The 20,537-nt window shown below is 36.8% G+C and overlaps 1 protein-coding gene across 1 annotated transcript in view; it reads left to right on the top strand.

Moving 5' to 3' along the window:
* The first annotated feature begins 4,988 nt into the window (after window positions 1–4,988).
* SPAG17 (sperm associated antigen 17) overlaps window positions 4,989–20,537 on the top strand; it is an 87,859-nt gene continuing 72,310 nt past the window's right edge. Inside the window, exons 1-4 of the mRNA XM_018074491.2 lie at window positions 4,989–5,003; window positions 6,065–6,205; window positions 7,016–7,075; window positions 19,017–19,148. Coding sequence (XP_017929980.2) covers window positions 4,989–5,003; window positions 6,065–6,205; window positions 7,016–7,075; window positions 19,017–19,148 — 348 coding nt within the window. The remainder of the gene's footprint in view (window positions 5,004–6,064; window positions 6,206–7,015; window positions 7,076–19,016; window positions 19,149–20,537) is intronic.

The raw sequence follows: 20,537 nt of genomic DNA, 5'->3' as shown, positions 1-20,537 counted from the left end.
GATAGACTGAGTGATGAAATTTCACATTTTAATGTGTGTTTATGACTTACACTATTTTATTAGTTCCATCTATGAAAAAGAGTCATTTTACCAGTGCTGTTAAGACTTTTATGGATAGTTATGCTAAGTAAAAATATGATTTAAATGGTATTTACTAACCAAATAATTACTTCTACTAAATGCGCTGTGAAAACTGGCAAACACACAACATAAAAACATGTACAGAGGAAATATGGATTTTCCAGAGCCTCACACTATAGTTTATATACATCTTTCTTGTTTCTAATGTGCTATGCAGAAGAACATGGAGCTGCAAATTTTATTTGCCTTGAGATATTTATCATCTGTTTTAATTGGGTTCACTACAGAATTAAATTACAAAATATAAATTAAGATTCTTGGATAGTTTTAAACTTTACATGTGTTAAGTAGCTGAAGAACCATATTTGCTAAGTGAAAAGTGAATTCTGGGCAAATAAGCCCCTAATTGAAATAACTGTCATCTATTATTTGTTCTTATTAATACTATAGCAACTGGAAGCCATATTCTGTGCTGACTTTCCACCTGTGTGATTTCTGTCTTTTTATTGGCATTCCAGGGCCTGAAAATTGAACTGAACTTAAATCTTGTAAAACCATTAAAAATGTTCTGAATAGGATGGCACCACTTTTAATTGCTATTCATACTGCTTCCTCTTCAGACAAAAATTAACATTCCGTTGAGCTTTGATATTCTCTAACCTGCCCAGGTTAGACAGCAAAAGCTCAGGCCCTTAAAAACAGAAGCCATTAGTAAAATGGATGTGTAACTTAGCAGACAATGAAAGTGGACTTGCAGATTTCTTAGCAGTGATGTCCTACACAGTCACTATGTTAGGACTACAAAACTGCCGATAAGCAACCTTTGCCAGAAATGCCAGCAGTATTTACTGATTTACAGGCTCCCTCATTGTTGAAAGTAAAGAGTGCTAGAGTTGTTATTGCTCTAATTGTTCATAAATCACTAACAAATCTTATTGTTTCTGAAGTATTATGTTAAATTCAGGAGATTAAAGAACTTGCTGTTTGGTTCTCAGATGTTTGGAGTTTGAGTTTTCAGATGTTTCTTTTCAGCCATTACAGGCAAATTTGAAATTCTGCTGTAGTGAGATGAACCTATAGTTGTTGGTCTAAGGAAAAAAACAAACAACTAAACAAAACCAACACTCCTCCTCCTCCCCCTAAAAAAAAAACAAAACAAAAAAACCAGCAAACCCCACAACATTAGGTACCACAAGAATAAGTGGCAATGCAAAATGACAGATACTCAGATTGCCTGGAAATGGGGGAGGTGGGTGCTTGATGCTTTTCCTGGCCAAAGAGCTCTAGAAACTGGTACTGCAAAAATAAACAGTATGCCTGACTTGTTCAAATGTCTTCACTAGAACAACTGGCCTTTTGTGTCTAAGCAATGAAGCAGAAAAAACAAGATATGTTTAAAAAGAAAAAAAAAAGTGTGCTACATCTGCTTTTTTCTTCAATATGAATTGAAGTTAGAGATTTTCGTAACATACCTATGCTATTCAAATACTGCTGTGATGAATAAGATGTGTAGGCTATGTGTACTTTTAAGAGTTCAAAAAAATCACATTACAGAGGAACACATTAGAGGCTTGAGAACAAAATCAGAAGAAGATAAGACACCTTCTGTGTTTTGTGAAAACAAGGATTTTTCAAAACTGCTAGATACTTACATGGAGCTTTCCGAGTTAGGTGGATCTTGCTAGGCTTGGAGCCTCTCTGACTGAGGGACATAGAAGTTTTCCACATAGATGGTTATTTCTGACACCGAGAGAGACGTTGATGCATTTCAAGAGTTTTAAAACCAGAAGGACAATGTCATTTGTGACAATGATTGTCACTGGATGTTTTCCATTGAAAGCCTCCCTTTAATTAGAGCTTGTTTCAGATGGTTTAAGGAGTATTCAGTTACATTTCCAGCTTCAATTTTTTTTATTCAAATTTGAATCAATGTTGTTGATTCTGTGGAATATCTGCTCCCTGCATTTTGATCTTCTTTGTTCACACTTTGTAGTGCTTGTTATATTCTCAATGGCAGCCTCTCTAGACTGTTTCCATGCTTTTCCAGTAATTATTTTTTATGGTTTTCTCTATCCAGTTCTTTAGGCTAGGAACCTCATTTGAGGTAGCCTTAGGGTCACTAATCTATCCTCTTTCAGATCCTTTCTCATGTCTCGCTTCTACAATAACATTTGAAAGAATTAAACTAAGTAGAGGAGGAGTTGTATATTGAGGGAGAAAATATTTTTAAAGTAACCATATACATTTTACTACTTTTCCTTCTCATTTTTACGTTGTGATTTTAGGTGGTGAGCTGTAGAAGCGGGGTCTGTTTCTTCTCTAGCCTTTCAATGCCTTGAACATTATGGGTACTGTTACAGGATTGATCATATAAAGGCAATATTGCAAAAATATTAATTTTTCAGGTCAGAAAAGAGTATAATCAGTTAAACACCTTAAACTATATACTAACACTGCACATTCACTATTCTTACTGACTTCAGTTGCTGTTCTCAGTGTGCAGCTTTTCTAAAAAATGACCTTTAAGGGCTTCAGTATTGGTCAGTCTAGAAATAGATGGCATGCTAATAATGACTCTGGGAAGTCTGGATCATTATTCCCTGTTAAGTGTGTGTAGCTATTTCTGATATTTATCTAACTCCAATTCCCAGGTGTTGCACTTTTTTTAGAAGAGCAATTTTTTTTCCTTCATTTTACACTAGGGAGGTATAGGCTGTCTCTAATAATGTTTAAATTTTTGTGCAAAAGACCTTGTATCCAGCTGCATATACTTCTGTAGAATTAAGTAAATTGGGGGTTATAATTTTCACTACCAGATCAGATATCTTGTAGAGGCTCATTCCATGTATTTTATTTTTAATCTATTAGCCAGTGTTTTGCATATGCTATAAATATTCTCATAGCTGTTCTGTGAAGAAGCTTTATCAGCTTGTTTCTTTGAAGCAGAGCGTTTACAGGGGGGGGGAAATGAGGCATAGTGAAGGATAATTTCTGTTTGGATAAAAAAAATTTTGGATTGGATAATTTTGTTTAGGTAATTCCTATTTTTTTTCTAGAAAATTTATTTTGAACAAACAGGACTTACCCTTTTTTGCTTTGGTGCTTTGTCACAGGTTGCTGTGAAGGTGGGCACCACAGTGGAAATCAGGAAAATTTTCTTTCCTCTTGCTTTATAGTGCCTTTGTGAAGAAGAGTCTCATCACTCAACCATAATTATGAGAGTGCCTGGGAATTACTATAGGGGCTAGAGAATAAGGGGTTGGGGGGGGGGGGGGATCTGAGGATGAAAAGAGCTGGAAGTGGTATCAGATAATGAAGCTGGAGACGAGCTGGACAAGGAGACACAGGGCGAAAGCTAGGGGAGTAGGTCACAAGTGTGGTAAGCTTTAAGGGAAGTGGTGGAACTCAGATGAGGAGCAAGAGAGTGGAAATGGAAGGAGAAATTAGGGAAAACTGTGGCCAAGGGATGGAAAAATCAAGAGACAAGACTATAGGGAAGACAGGTTTCAGAGACTTTGTTGCAGTGTAATATTAATTAGTGCTAGGCAGGTTTAAATTGTCGGCACCAAGATACCAGCACATTTTAAGGGGGAACTGAAGAAGGCCTAAGACAGAGGTTTAAGGACTTTCTGGTAGAAATTTCTTTGCATATCTGAAGAACAGCAGGAAGTTGTGGGAGTGAACTCTGTATTCCTGCTGGACCATGTTCACCCTAGCATCCTAAGTAGAACCTGACATTCCTGACTCTCCTGCTGCTCTTGTGCTGTCACCATCTGTCTGTGAGACTGTCTAGACTTTGTTCCCCTCTCTTAGTGATCCTTAGTGAAGTGGACAGTGTTCCTCCATTAGCTCATGCCACAGGTGAGTGGTTGTTCTAGAGACTCCTTCTCTGCTGGTGAGCCCTGGGAGCACCAAGACACTGCCACATGAGGACATTTCAATCTCTGTTCTGAGAGATTGAAATGTATAATGTATAATTTTCTAAATTATACATTTGCATACAAACATGGGCACCTAAATCCTCTCTGTTCAAAGAAAGGTAAAGTTTTTCTGTCCAACTCTTGGCAACTATACAGTGATAACTTTGATGATACTATCTGGACTATCCAGAGCTCTTTTGTAGTGCTGTGCACTGGTAGCTATCTTTCAGCTTTAGGCAGGAGGAGTTACAGTCCCCTCATGGGCCATTGCTGCTTCCACTTCTCCATTGAGCAGTGCCTGCTGCCCCAGGTCAGCTGGGCACTCTCCTCTCATAAATTCCGTGGTGTTTGCATGCTCCTAGAGCATCAGTGATATTCTTGCACTCTCCAGAAGTTTGTAATTCTAAAAACTTGAGGTTCATTTTGTGCTACAATAAAACGTCAAGAAGTTCATGATGTTTGGAGCTGTAGGGGCCCTTTTAGATGAGTTAACTGATTGTAGCGACTTGCAGTTTCACTTGGTGACCAGGTGACCTTTCCATCTTTTTTTGTTTTTCTGAATATTCTGTGGTTAAAAAAATACATATAATCACATTGTACCATACTCATGTGATGTGTCTTTGCTACCGTAAGAGTTTGACAAACTGTTTCCCACCATGCAAGTATATACTAGTTTGAAACTTATGTCAGCTGTGGCTTGCTTCCATCCCAAGCCATCAGTTACTCAGATTGCAAATAGGTAGGCTTTTTTCAGCTAAGAAAAGGATCAAGTGAAGAAGGGTATGGTAAAACTGGAAAAAGAAATTTCTTTTACCATTTATACCTTTTTTCTTAGAACGATTCTTTTCCTCACTTCACTATGAACTCAGGTTTTGTTCCTCTTCTCCACAACTTCATACATAATATAAACATACAAAAATATTTTCATCAATATCCTAAAGTTACCACCCTCTCTTAAATTTGTCCTTAAAATCTTTCTTTGCTATGATGCACAGTGGACTGGTATGTGACTCTGCTTAACCTGGTCCTGGGGGCTTCCTTGCTCTGAGTGAAGCCCTCTCCATGTTTATACCTTTATGCAGCTGTATTGATAACCTTGCAGTTTACATATGCAGATGTGCATTGAAAAAAAATAAATTTTGTGATTCATGAAGAGTGTACAGCACAACTATTAGAAGTGCTTATGGTTCAGCCACCACTGATGTCAATAAAGAATACTCTGGAGCAAGATGTGTCACTCACTTTGTGAAAGGGATTCCAGTAGGTTAGAGCAGAAATGTGAAAGAAGATTAACCAGTAAAAGTTGCTTAAATGACATGATTTTTAAGCTTTTGTGTATATATATTGCTAAATAACATGTTCCAATCTTCTCTTGTTCCACATTTCTTTAACGCTGAAAACATATTTCTTTCCATTAAAATATGTGTATGTTACTGCAAATATTTGGAAACTGCTAGTGTTTTTCATTTGTCAGTATTGTAGTGAAATACAGCTTGCCATTGAGAAGTAATTTTTCTTGGTTCAGTATGCTTAGTGGAACCACATAACAACAGTTCTATGCATAAATATACCCTCATAAAATATCATAAAAATAATGCTGCAATTTTCAGAAAGTGGTATCTGGGCATTATCTAATTCCCAGGACGAAGGAGCTGAAATTTGTTTATTTTTGTCTACCGCAAATAATCACAATACTACGTATATTCAAAATTCACTTCTTGTTTGCTAAGCTGTCAAATCTGCAAATACCATTTAAAAGCTAGTGCATCTCTGTGTGATGCTAAAGCAGCTTTCTCCTGGGGGGAGGTTTGTAGAGGCTCTTTGTAGGCATTTGTGTTTTCCATAGCATAATGCTGCCACCTGATGGCAGAAAGCATTGGGACAAAGTAGTATGTGCTTTTTCAGGTTGTATACAATTTATTTCAGTGTGATTAATACAGTGATGTTTAGTATGTCTTCAAGGGACATAAAGCCATCTCTACGGAATTACTCTTTGAAACTGCAGAGAAGTACTTTTGTTTGCTTGAATTTTAATACCTTAAAATTTTTATTTTGGAACGTAGGATGACTGGAAGCCCAGCATCGCTTTCGTTGTTGGGACCAAGATGGAGGATGAAATCCACATTCAGGCCCTGTCTATGGCTGTGCGGGTGCCACAGCGAAAACTCTTCAGCGTAATAACCCATGAAGACATTTTCAGACAGGTACACCAAGAAAGTGACTTTTAATAACAAACCAAACTGTAGATCTCACTTCTAGGTAGTGCCTTCTTTGGCCTGTGGTAACGATAAATTACTCTGTGGAAGTTTCAAAAATTACACTAATTCACAGAATCACTGAGGTTGTAAAAGACCTCCAAGGTTATTGAGTCCAGCCTTTGACCAAACACCACCTTGCCAGCTAGGCAATGGCACTGAGTGCCACGTCCAGTCGTTTCTTGAACGCTTCCAGGGATGGTGACCCCACTGTCTCCCTGGGCAGCCTATTCCGATGCTTGACACCCCATTCAGTGAAGAAATTCTTCCTGATGTCCAACCCAAACCTCCCCTAGCACAACTTGAGGCCGTTTCCTCTTGTTCTGTCGCTGGTTACCTGGGAGAAGAGTCAAACCTCCACCTTGCTAAAACCTCCTTTCAGATAGTTACAGAGAGCAATAAGGTCTCCACTGAGAAAAGGATTTCTCCAGCTCCCTCAACTGCTCCTCATATGACTTACTCTCTACACCTTTCACCAGCCTCATTGCCCTAATCCACAGCAGTAAAAAATGGAAAAAGGAAAGCTTACTGTATAAGCTGCTCTGCTCCCTGTAATGAAGGGATGCGATGAAGTATTGTTACAGACTTTTCTTCAAGGTGCCAATCACCAAAACTCCCTCCCTAAGGTGCAGGGGTACCATAAGATGATTCCTCACTGTTTTGGAGTTTAAATGTAGTGTTTGCAAAAGGGAACAATGAGCAAAATAACCTATGTAAACATAAAATCATCTCACAGTAGAATACTTTATTTACTTGCAGATCACAGAATGTGGGAGTCAAAAGGGAAAAAAGGTTAAGGATGGGCCTATGTACTATGAGGTAGGTTAAAACATGTATTGCAGAGTCAGTGCTCTTTTACACTGAAGTAAATACAGCTGTGTGGTTGTGTTATGCATTCCTGAGTAAATGCAAAGCTATTGGATTCGGTTGGTAAAAATATTCAGCCATCTACATACTTTAACTGGGGTTTTTTGTGATACCAACAGTGTTCTTTTCAGGGATAAGAGTTTTATGTTTAAGGATATATTACATGGTCATATTTTGATGGTGATGTCTCAAATTACAGAAAACCAGTCAGACTCTGGTCTCTCAGAGGCTCCCAGTAGTTTAGAGACTTTTACCTTCATTTATGGGAATGCAGTCCCCTCAATGAAACACAATTCTGTGTGCTACTATCTGTTATTATCTGTTTGATGTTACATTCTAATCTGGCCTGTCTAATAGAATATGTCAGTGGGGTTTGGAATCATGCCTAGTACAAAGAGGACTTCCTCCTACCTTGTTAATGTTTTACTTACAGCTTGTGAGAGGCTATAAAATCCTATGATTAATTAGAAGATTGTTTAAAATTTTCTCAGGTAGAGTTTTATGGTCCTGCAGACCTGGAGCATAAAGAATTTTGGATCCCTCTAAAAAGATCTTGTTTGCATTTTATTTCTGCAATGACCAATAAACTTTTTATGTGTCTCAGGTTTTGGTGGACTTTATAACAGGTCTTTTTAGTTGAGGTCTGTTTTTCAGTAATGCCAGGCTACTGTCTGAACAAGTCCCTTTGGAATTATTTACCACTGACATGACTGTGAATTTTATGCAATTAACCCTCTTCATTTAGGACTAGCCTCCCAGGCAAACTCACCCTTATATTACCTGGTATGTAAAACCTCTTCAGTCCTACTGACAGAAGGATTTTGAAGTCTAGCTCTAAGCAGAAGCTTTGTATGATACCTGTATTTAATTACTAAGAGCAATTTTCCTTGTGAAGTGGATACTTATTAAATTCCAGCTGTCGGTGCTGTGTCTCATTAGCTACTTACTTTACTCCTCAAAGACATTTTTTCCCTCCCCTCCTTTAACAGAGAATATAAAATGCCTGTTCTGACCTTTTGCTTGGACTCAGTTTCCGTTCAGGCTGTAGCGAATTAAAAGATTGATCATGTTGCCACACCATTAAGATCCTGCCTCACTGGGCAGAATTTGCTCCTGAACATTCACATAGATTCTATGTGCAGTTGGTGCATTCAAAGCTTTCACTGCAGCAAAGATAAAAAAATACCAGAACACAGGGTTGTGAAATGTTCTGAGAGGAGCGTTTCTATCATCACCACTTACAGTTTTCTCTGTGGCAGGATTCAACAAACTGTCATTACCACAAGCACACGTTCCTTTCTTAGAGAGGAGATTCCTGACATTCAGTGGTCTTTGAACATATGACATGTACATGTGTGTGAATTTGGAACTAATAATGTGCATAGTAATGTGGTTATTAAAGGTATTAATAGTAACATTGTTACACGTGTCATTGGTCTTGCACTTTGCATCTACTGAAATGCAGGGGGTTTTAATAAATCTCAGTGCAGCAGTCTGCAGTGCCTACAAGTCAGGAAACTTTAACAAACTGCTCATGATATATTGCAAGCTAATTATATATCATATTAAAATAATTCCTATTGTTTGTTCTAAGTTATTTCCCTTCAGGGCTTGTATCATCTTACTGTATTGTATTTCATATCACTCTTAATGTACAAAATGAAGAGGATCATAGCAGGCTTTATGAATATGTAGCTAAAAAATTTCCAAATCCAGGAGAATTAAGTGTCTAACACCTTTTCTGACCATTACATGACTTACTGGGGTAGGAGTCCTGATTGGTAATTTCAGCATTTAATTGAATGATGATGGGCTGATTCTGTCATAAAGATACTGTGGAAATAATTTTTTTCCTTACACATGGGAGGGAGACTGTTATGCTTTCTGTAAAATATCAACAGATTTCATAATTTGTCATGTACAGTTTTTCCAACAGACAAGACCTGAAACTAAAAATATATGCATTTTATGAGCAAGGTATGTATCTTTTATTGTTATTTAACTGTTTTGTCAGTTTTCTACTAAGGTTAATAATATCATGTTTTGTCAGTTTTCTGTTAATGTCATGTGTCATGAAGGTACTTTACCACTACTAAATAAGACAGTGTTTTAGTTTCCAAAGTTTGAATTTTGAAAGTCTATTCAAGGCTTAATTTTCCACACTAGATTGTTCATGATGCTGATTTTTTTTATTTTTTTTTTTTCCCCCTTAAAAATTCTGGTGAGATTGAGTTTGGGGGCTGTGTGGATTGGAAGGATTTTTTTTTTCTTTTTCTTGTAAGAGTTATTTCCTAGTTTTGTTGGATTCACTGGGACGAGGTCAAGAAAGTTGCCTTTATGTTACCCAGGAAATTCTGAGAAGGAATCGTGTCCCATACTAGTAAGGGAACAAGCTGAAGCTGGGAAGTAGTACCAAGGTGATTATGAAAGAAGATGGATCCTCATGTAGCCCCTTCATTTGAGAAGACTGGAAGTAGATGATGTTGCTGGAAGTGGACAGTGGAGTAAGGATCATGGCCATGAGAGAAAGAGGGATGGAAGAGAAAGAGATGTAGAAGAGTTTTGTGGTTCTGTCATATAAGCCAAGATGCTTCGGATAAAGGGTCATGGAAAGATGAAAAAGGAATAAGTGCCAGAGACAAGAGCACTTTTTATTTGGCTGTGGATCCCAGAGTGTTGCTTTCAAAACATGGCCTTGAAGCCAGGAAAACTAAAATCTTATAACCATCAGCATCCTTCCATGCTGTTCTGACTCATCTCTGGGACAAGTCATCCCGTGTACCCAAAAAGGCTTGATTGGAATTAAAAATATTAATCTTTATTCCACTCCCTGTCAAGAATTAATATATTGTCTGGTTTCTCACAAGAAGGCTCCTACCTATAGTTGTCAAACTGAAAAATATAATCAGATCAGGTGCCAAATCCAAATCATATCCCATTCCCATCCTAGAATTTTGTGAGACTGAAGCAGAGTAAATCAGTTGTAAATAAGTATTTTCCAGCTCTTAATCTATGGCATCTCCTGCATTTTGAGGATAGGAGGCAGCATGAGGAGTGTGTGCCACACTCCAGTAATCCTTGCTAGACTTATGACTCCATGAGGACAAGTATAGGTGAATACATGTTAGAAAAACTCCCGGGCATAGCAAATTTGTGTGTGTGTATGTATATATATATGCATATACTATCTATTATTAATATATATAAATAAAAACAAGTCTAAGGAGTAAATTCACCTTGTCCTAGGCTCTGTATAGTATGCTGAGGAAGAGTGAAAGCATGCTTTAAATAGAAAAGATGGGTACAACCCAGGGGAAGAGGCCATTACGCAAGTGGAGTGAAGTCTGTGACAGCAGCAAATCCCCTAACTTGCAGGAGGTGGGAGGAGGAGGTGACTGAGAAAGCATTTGTATTAGAAAGGAAAAGGTAAATGGACTATCCAGGCTTTGGACCTCAAATGTAGTGGAAGTGTAGTTGAAAGTGTCCAGCAAATTATTTTGTTTTTCTTGGTTTTTAAGACTACACCCTGTCTTTAGTGATGCCTTTTTTTCTCCTCTTTATCTTTCATTCCCCTGCAAGATCACAGAGCTGTGAAAAAGCTGACTCAATGCACTCTGTGTTTTTCTCAGTCTAGGCTAGGAAGGGCTTGATAAATGCCTGGTGTTGTAGGCTTACATTCTTACAGTTTACACTGTTCTGCCTTACAAGAATTATGTCATTTCTCTGAGAGGTAACTTTTATGGTTAGGTGTAAAACTTCAGACTTGTTTTTCAAGTGTAAATCTAATCTGATTTTTCATGAGACTATAGTGAATACTACAAAATTAAATATATGTATATATATATATGCACAAAATAAGATCACTAAACTGTTCTGATTTTTCTTTTTGAGTGAGAAAGGCTACTGACAAAATTTCCAAACACATAACCCAAGAGTTGGATTTCTTACCAGTGTTGCTGTCACCAATTTCTTTTATGTTCTGTGAAATTAGTAGATAGATAGATTTGATTGGCAGAAGAGACTACCGTGACCCATAGCACAGGTCACAATATTTTTTGTCAAAAATTATCTGTGTATTGAAATTTTTTAAATCAAGATTGGATGTTTTTTTCTAAATGGTTGAAAACAGTTGAGAATATGCTATGATTTAATTTGTTTATCAGGAAGATCTTTCTTGATAAAATATACTTTTAATATCACTGAAAATTTATTTTTTAATGGATGACTTCTAGCCATGTTTTCTAAATTAAATAAAATCTTGCAATTAATCTTCCATTCTCTGTGTTGAAGCTTTGACATTGTGTTCAAATTTTCCCTTAACTTTTTCTCTTTATTCAACAATGTGTAATAAATTTCTTTGGGGTTTTTTTTCAATTCTTAAATATGTGAATCTTCTCTAACAGACATTTGCAAGTCACTATTTTTATTTAATTGTGGACACCCAATGGACTTCATGTTTTTGTTGAATACATGTCAAATACAATCAAATACAAGCATAATATAATGGATTGCTTCCTGTTTAATATATCACTGTATACAAATCTGAAGATTGCATAAGTTATCTTGGCTGCTGCCTTGCAGAGCTAGTTTTGGATCAAAAGGCTCATCCTTGACCAATGAGTCCTTCACAAAGTTACTGGTTTACAGGTGCTCCAACCTGCAAATTTGGCCTGTTTTCTTTCTTCTGAGATTCAAACCTTGTAATTTAACAAAACCTAATCATACTACGTTTTGCACTATACTAACTACACTAACCAGATTTCTTTGTATGAATGAGTTTTCTGCTACATTCTGTATATCTCCCATGGTTATTATATCTTTTGGAGATTTTATACTTGAAGAGGTTATAACATTTCCCAGATCACTGACAAACTTTTAAATATTCTCAGTATGTTGTATGCTTCTAACCCCGAAAGAAGCTCACCTGCTGGATGATGACTCTTTGTAATTGCATTTTTAGATCTGTCAGTTAATAAGTTTAAATCTTTGTCACCATTTGGCATATATTTGTGGAAGTGTATAGGTTTTGACACACCACCATCAGAAAGATTAGGCTTTCTCAAAAGTACAGATAGTCATTTTAAACCCAAACCTTCTCAGTCTGTGTGTCAATAGAATTCTATTTTGTAATACAAGTTAGAAAGATTTTGCTTTCATTCCATTAGAATGAAATTAATTTTAAAAGCTATAAAATGGAAAAACTCAGGAGCCAAAACTTATCTGGTGCTGTTGTTTTCATGAAAGGGTTTGACAGTAAAAACAGCTTGGACAGCCATACTGAATGGTCAGAAGGATAGAAAGATTTAATTTTATTTTTCTTTCCCATACAAAGCAAAATAAATACTGCACTCTTAAATGCCATAATAAAATGGAGCAGTTCTCCAGTCAGCCTTTGTCAAGTGGCATTGTGTGGATGCAAGTTAAGAGAATTTTATTGCAGAAGGACTTGGCAGGATATGCAGAGGTTTAAAGCTCAAGAAACACTTGGGAATTGTTGTTAAATGAATATGCCTTTTAGGGAGGTACTGGCTTCAGGGAAGGGTAAGGGACTTTCAATCCTGCTGTGAGCATTATCTACTTATCTGTTTTCAGCTCTTTTCTATCTCTTACCAAGCTTCTGCCAGTTTGGAGTACAAAATATAGTACGATCCCGCTGCATGAGGTGGTACATTTACCTGAGATACTCAGTGTCTTGTCTTCTGAGGAGGGTTTAAGTACTCTGCCTCCTGGGTCCAGGTATTACTTAAAAGGATGTTAAGGAAAAAAATTGTTAGCTTAGGTTTAGCATGTCTTTACATCAGCCTTTTCATTGTCAGAGCATCTGATGCACCTGTGTGATCAAGAGGCCTGTGTAGTCCTTTGAGTTATCAAATTATATGCCTTCCATTTGGATTTATTTGTTCCATGAGACTGAGCTGTTGTTGCTCGAACCAATCAGTCCTATAGATTGTAGTTGTTTGCAATCATTTTCTAACATATCTCCAGTTCAGTATTCCTTTCCAGGATCAATGTGCCATGTTAAGAAGTACAGGATTTCTAAATGCTAAAACTGGGGGGTGGAAAGGCTTGAGCTCTGGCAGGAAAAGTCTGTGTCTTCTAATTTTCCATTTCCTAAAATCTGAGAGGTCAGGTTCTATTATTTACATGAGACAATTGACATGTTAATAATTTAATTTCAAAATAGTGACTCTTAATTCTAGGATTCTAGAAACATGCATTATTATTTTACTACTGTTAGATGTAATTATTTGGCTTGAGGACATTCCTAAAACTCATATTGTTGGTGATTTATTTTCTAGGAGAGAAAATTGATACCTTTTGCAATTCATCTACCTATTTAAAACTTACTTTAGAATATTGGTGAGATCTTGGTTTTGCTTTCTAGTTTACAAGATTTCCTGCATACATGCAACTTGGTATAAGATTTTCTGCTTTTTCTGTGCAGGTTTTTTTGAAATGTCTCTGTAACTAGAGCAAACAGCATTTATGTCTGTAAGAATGTCATCCTTGAAGTGGTAGAGGAATCCTCTGAAGGAGCCAAAGGAAATGCTGTCCGCTGTTTTGTTGCCTTCAGAGTTTTCAGATGACTGTAATTGGTTCATTAAGGACAATAGAGAGTATGAAATATTTTTCAAGCAGAGCAATTAATCCCAGAATCTTTTGTCACCAAATAAAAAACAACCAAACAAACAAACAAAAAAGAAATGAAAAAAAAAAGCCCAAAGCCCTCTTGCAAAGCTAGACCACGGTGTAAAGATCCTGCCTAGTTTGTGGTGCCAAGCCCACAAGGCCATTGGGACTTGCTGACCTGAGAGTTCTGAGGTTCCAAGAGGCTTAGAAAGCTCTGGCAATATGTAGCTGGATGAGTCCTACCAACACAAGGGTTAATGAGGTAACTTTGCTTCCTAAATCTTTTTGTTCCGCCTCTGATTGGGTTCTCTTCCTAGCCAGATGCAATGTTAGAGAAGCATGACTAAATCCTTTAGCTTTGTAGTGTTCATTGTGTGGATTCAGTTGGCTAAAATTACTGGAGACAATTTACTTCTCAGAAGCATAAAATATTCTACTCTATAATGGAGAGATTTGCTGGGCAGATTCATACCACTGAAATGTAAACATTTCAGTATTTGATCATAGCAATGTGTCTTTCCATCTGAGCAGATCACATCTGTCTGATCACAGCAGACAGGCCTGTTTTCTCTCTTTAAAAAAGTCTAGGTTCTGTAGGAGTTCTTCAGAAATCACTTAAATGCCATTTCAACTATTGCCACCCAATCAGAGTGTTAAAAGAACCGAGATATGAGAAAACCTTCCCTATGCATAAAACTCCTCCTTCCTGAAATAGCAATACTAATGCCTGGTCTTTCAAATCACTGGATATTTGTATTGTATCTTTACTTCCCTTAAAGTAGTTTGTTCTCTTGGTAGCAGTTAGTGGTCAGGAAGGTGACACCATGGTAGGTAGGTGTCATATTATAGATGATGAAAGCTCCTGTAATAAAGACAAGATGAAAAGTCATCTGAATTTTTATGTAATGTATTTTCTCATTTTTACTTAAATTAGGTTATTTCACCATTTATATCTCCCTTAAAACATTATTTAGGTACTAACACAGAAACATAAGCAGCACTAAGTAACACTAAGAAACAGAACACTGTACACATATGTGAAGAAGTTCTCATTCTGCACTGCTGAGCTTAAAACAGTTAAGATACCCCCTCAGGTTGCACATTTTCTGTAGAGAGAGGTTTAAAGAACAGGGATATTTCTAATAGGTTTCTGCTAACCAGATCAAGGTGTGTTGTGTTTTGGCAAAAAACAGACTCACTCATACAAATGACAAGTTATTTTTCGAGAGTACAAGCAGCCATTGCTGCTGCTCTGAGAATTATTGTCACAATAGAAAGGCAGATATTTAGTACATGAACAGCATTCATATTTGCTCAGTATTGCTTAATTTTAGTGGGTTTAATGGAAAAGGACTCTGAGGGGTAGAAGGAGTCATCAAATCCACTTTAATTTTTTCATTCTCTAGAGTACATATTGATATAATCTTCATTGAGTAACAAAGATTATTCAACTGGCTTAGCTAAAGTTTTACAGTCTGTTCAGATATGCAATTGATTTACTGATTTATGTGAGTCCTTAAGCTCTGTGTGAATTGAGAGTCATTAATTCACCAGTGAAGGATGACGACTAAGCAAGTGACCTTTTGACATTATAGGTGGGAAGAGCTTCTGAGGGATAAAATGAAATTAGGTGAGTGGTCTGATAGTAGAAACTGATTTGGCTTTCAACATACTGTAGGTGTGATCTGAAAAAAAGTTGTTTCAGTTAGCTCAGACCCTTCCTTGTATTGTTTCAGAATGATTGATTGTAGCATGCTATGGTCAATGAAACGACATTGGCAGATTCAGAAATATTTAGTAGTATGTGTAAAGAAACCTTCTTTGGACAAAAAAAAATTATTGATATGACACATGCAGCTTTTTTTTTCCCTAGTTCATCTTGAAAGTTGCTTATGAAGGATTCATGTTACTTATGGCAGATTGTAATAAGTGAAGATAGCTTTTTTCCCCCATTTTTATTACTTTGTTCAGGAAAGTACATCTGAACAGTAATTAACAACTTGCTTGTGTAATCCATATAGTCTCTTGACAGATGACTATCTTACTTCAAATTTACTTAAACTGTGTCAGCTGCTAAGGATTTTACCTACTGAGGAGTTCTTCTAGGAACTATTCTATTTCTTTGGGAATAGATATATGTGATAGTCTGAATGTCACACAGGTTCGAGAACCAGAGGGAAGACAGGGCTTTAGAAAGCTCACCCTGGGTGTGGGTAAGCTAGACTATGAAGTTGGCTGACCACTGTCCATAGCAGGCAGTGCTACTGCTTCCAGGTAGTAGTAAAGCTGTGAAAGTTAATAATGTAATTTATCCTTTTGAAAGATTTTCCGATTATGATTTAGCAGCCACAATGGTTCTGTATATTGAAAAAGAGGTATTTCAAAGAAAGATAACATAAGGACTCTGGCTTTAAATGTTTCCCTAACTTGTAAGACCTATCTCCTCTCTCAATGGCGCTGACATCTGCCAGTAGTATAGTGTTACTTACAAGCACTCATGTGGTGTTTGAGTGGCTTGAAATACATGCCCTTTGCACCAGGCAGCTAAATCTCTGCGTGGTTCATACTGCCACCATACGAGATCAAATACTGCATCACTGAAGCCTTTCTGCACTTCACCAATGTGACCCCTGCTGTGTGAGGAATGCTGTTTCCTCTTCCTTTAAAGGAAAAGAGGCCCTACCTAACTAAGTTTGTCCATCCAAGTTTCCATGGTTTCTCACGTAAGAAAAACGTCATCACTGGTGGGATGAAGTATAGCCAATCTGTAATGAATCCACTTCATAGTATCCAAAAAACTTCCTTCTGTATTCCTACCAAATCTTTGTCCTCAGCTTTTTTTTTTTTTTTTAATTAAGGCTCTATAGATTCTTAACATTTATGCCAGGTGCCTGCATAACTCAGAGGACCATAGGTGAAGTAAATATGGATGTGTAATAAATTTAATTTCTTTTATCTGCCATGCATGGATTAATCTATGTTCTGTCTTTTGCAGTAATGAAGGATTGTTTTTAATTTCCATATCTAAAAGCAGATTTTACATTTCTGTATGAAAAACTATTTGCTTTCTTTGTATTGCCAAATGTGTTGTGCTGATTTTTTCTTCGTCTTCTTTGTCTGACCTCTCTCCACAATCATGGGATGTACTTCTGTTAAATAGTTTGGTTTATACTTCTCTACCAGCTCACATAAGAAAATTCGTCCTTCTTACCCCCTCAGGAGTTGTCCAGCTCACTGCAGGGCTTGGTCAAGTCTCTTCTACATTCTCTAACTACAAAATAGGAATAATCATGATGCATTGCTTTTGACTGGTAAAATGCTTTGAGCTTCTCAAGAAGAATGTATTTTAAGAATCTAAGCGCTTTTTTCTTCTTCCATGAACAATAAATCAGCAACTGCCACTGAGATGGGTTACTATATATACACTTTAAAGAATCCTTACAGAATCCCTCCATTTCCCCCCTATTGTGTTTCAAGAAATGTGCAACTCATCTACATTAGCCACTGAGAAGCATCACTTTCCATAGGCTGTTAACATCAATTCTGCAGAAAAAAAAACCTATATGAGAATTTTTCTCTCTGAAGGAAATTGCTGTGATACTTCCTCAAAGTGTCTTTCTTTCAGAGCACAGATTTGTGTGGCTAGCTCTGAGTGACTATTTTTTTGTTGGAATGACTAGTAGTTTCTAGTGTGCCTACAGTCTGTGAGATTTTTAAAGTCTTGTTCTTAAGAAATCCTTGATTTTCTGCTGTGACTCTGAAGTCAGTGGGTATCTTTTCAGAAGCCTTCTATGGTTGACTTGTTGAGATGGCAGCCAGTAAGTAGTCTTAGTTTGAATATGAAACAGTAGAGCAAAACTGATCTTAATCATGACGTATCTTCTTTTGTGTATGTTAAGGAGATAATCAGGTTTATTTGTGGTGGAGGGAAAGGATTGTTTTGGAAGGATTTTTAAATGCATATGTTTTGGTTTGTCTCCCTGTTACACGATTCAGGAAAAAAATCAGAATTTTAAGATATTTCTTTTTCTGTACTTTCATTTGTATAAAACAATAATTCAGTGTATAATAATCTTGATTCCATTTTGCCTTTGTTTTATTCAGAGAAGCATTTTTAGTGGCTAGGTTTGCTTACCTAGGTTTTACTTGAGAAGTGAGAATTTCTAAACTAGGCAAGGAGCTATGAAAGCTCAAAGCTAATGGTGGTGTTTGCATTAGACAAGACACAGTTCAGTGACATGCAGTGTGCACCTTCATTGTCTGAATATTAACAAGCAAAATTGACACCATATGTGCCCAACTGTAATTGCTCCAAGAGGGGAAAAGAGAAACATGTCAGAACATTTGAGTAACACCTAATTCAGCCCATGGTTATAAATAAAGCTGATGGTTGCTTAAAAACAAAAGTAGGAAAATATTATGGTTATATTATTCCTCAACAGCGCTTCCTACATAGGTGAACTTTATTACAGGGACAACACAAGTGAAAAGAAACATATAACAACTTTTTATGGTATTTTTATGTTATTTTATTTTTTTCGCAGTAAATAAAGTGGTTATGAGGCTCCAAGGAAAACGGCCCAGATGTTAGTGAGTTGTATGAAATTTAGTGGAAACAAGCTGTAAAAAACATAGTCATAAAACAGCCTGTCAATGCCACACATCTGGACAATGCAGCTGTATGTTCCCGCTGCTGTCATCACCCTAAGAAAATTCAATAGCCTTATTTCACCCCAATTAGGCTGCATACCAACAGAATCAGAATTACACAGGGAGGGGGTGTGTTTTTACCAAGACAGACCCTCTCGAATTCCCTTCAAGAAGTTTTTATCTTTCATTCAGAGCTAGTGCCTCAGACACTAGTCACTTTGTAAACAGTACTCCAAACTATTCCCCTTGATCTGCTGTTACGTGCTTTTTAATTTATTACTTTATAATAAGTAGTTGCTCAACGTTGCTTCTTTGTTTAAAATCTAAAAAAATGTACGTTTTCCTGTGAGAATTCTGTGTCTATTGATTTTTGCATAAATTGTGGAGGTATTTTCTATTCTAGTTTTATCTCATACTATAGCTGATAGGACTTCATTTGAGGTCTTCAGAACCAAAGAATAGCTGTGCATCTTACTGATACATTGTTTTCCTGGAAGTGTGGCTGTTTTGACCCACACATTGTACAATGTGTGTATTTCATTTCATCATTCAAAGTGTGTGTCAAATGGAGCAATAGTTTTGTTGTGTTGGTTTTTTTTTTTTCCCTCTGCAGGTAATAGAATTAGCCAAAGCCATTCTGGATGGGGGTGCAGAAATTCCTGTTACACTAACTGGAAAGCTGTTGAAATTTCAACTGCTTTGCCTCAAACAGAAGGACCTTCAGAGAAGAGAAGCTGAAAAGAAGGTACATCAGAATGCCTTAGGGGAGGATGCTTAATTAAGTTTTTGAAAGCACTTCTAGTGTTGCTTCCATAAATTCAGCTTTCTTCTCATGTTTGACTTCATAGAACTGTAATTGAAGAGAAATGTGACTAGAAATATCTTTTTAAGTTAATTAGATTTTGTGGATGAAGCTGTCAATTACTCAAATGCTAGTGAGAAAGTGAAAAAAAGAGAAAATAAAAAATACTATGCAAGAACTCTTTGCTAGAGTGAGAGCTAGTAATGGCTTAGCTGAGTCTTAGGTCCAATAGAAAACAGAGCTACAAACTGGCTTCACCTGAATATATCTCTCCTGAAGTAAAGGTAGGAGAGGTTGTTACTTGAGAAGTATCTAGGATAGAAGCACTATGAAGAAGTTATTGTTAAGAATCTCCTCTCTGAAGGGAATTTGGAGAAGTTATCTCTTCCCTCCTCTGGCACTAAGGCAGAATAATATTTTCATAAACTATTCCTGGCATATATTTGTTGAACCTTTTCTTAAAACTTTCCACTGCTGTGCTTTTGCTTTTCAGTAATTACTGCTGAACTATGTCTGCATGGGACTTGTTTGGAAAAGGTTTCTGGTCTTATCAACCATAGTCTTGTTTAAACCTTTTACTGCTTCACTTCTCGCTGGGTATGGGGGCAACAGTTCTTACCCTGCATTCTATGGAAATCTATTACATATTTAACTAAACAAACTCAAATATATGTCCTGGTTTCTAGTTTTTGATTATGCATGTTCCTTTCCTTTGAACTCTCTCCTAATAGTACATATTTTGAAACCTGCTTCTCAGAACTGAGTACCACATTTTCCAGTGTTCCCAAAACTTGCTTCCGTATGTCCTCCAAGATCATCACTAGCTCCAAGATTGCCTCAGTCAAGTTGCTTATGTGTTCTAGGAGGAATTTCACCAAGCTTGCACAGAATCACAGATCAGACCTCTAGTTGCTTTTTAATATCTTTTAAAGTTGTCAGTGGTACCTTTCAACAACTTACTGAACAGTTGGTTTCGATACAGTCCTTTTTGAGCAAACATTCATGCAACTGAACACCATTATCAGAGAGCTGTATAATTGCTGTAGTAAGTTTACCCTGTTAATTATCAAGAACTATAGTGTAAAGTGAGATGACATGGAGACCTGAGCAGTCTGTGCACGTAAAAGACGCAAGAAGAAAGCAGTTTAATGGATTTTGTATACTTGAAAAGTCTGTAAATTTTTTTATCAACACTTCTGTTTGTGGGAATAATTGGTGGATGAAGTATAGCACACAACCACAAGAACATTAAATGCTAGATGATTAAATGATAATTGTGTCCTGTTCCCGCAGAAGACTATTGATTAGGAAATGGTAACATAAGACACATAA

This window comes from Manacus vitellinus, unplaced genomic scaffold, assembly GCF_001715985.3.
Source record: "Manacus vitellinus isolate BGI_N305 unplaced genomic scaffold, ASM171598v3 scaffold_28_pilon, whole genome shotgun sequence".
Taxonomy (NCBI): domain Eukaryota; kingdom Metazoa; phylum Chordata; class Aves; order Passeriformes; family Pipridae; genus Manacus; species Manacus vitellinus.
This window is presented reverse-complemented; position numbering and strand designations above follow the sequence as displayed.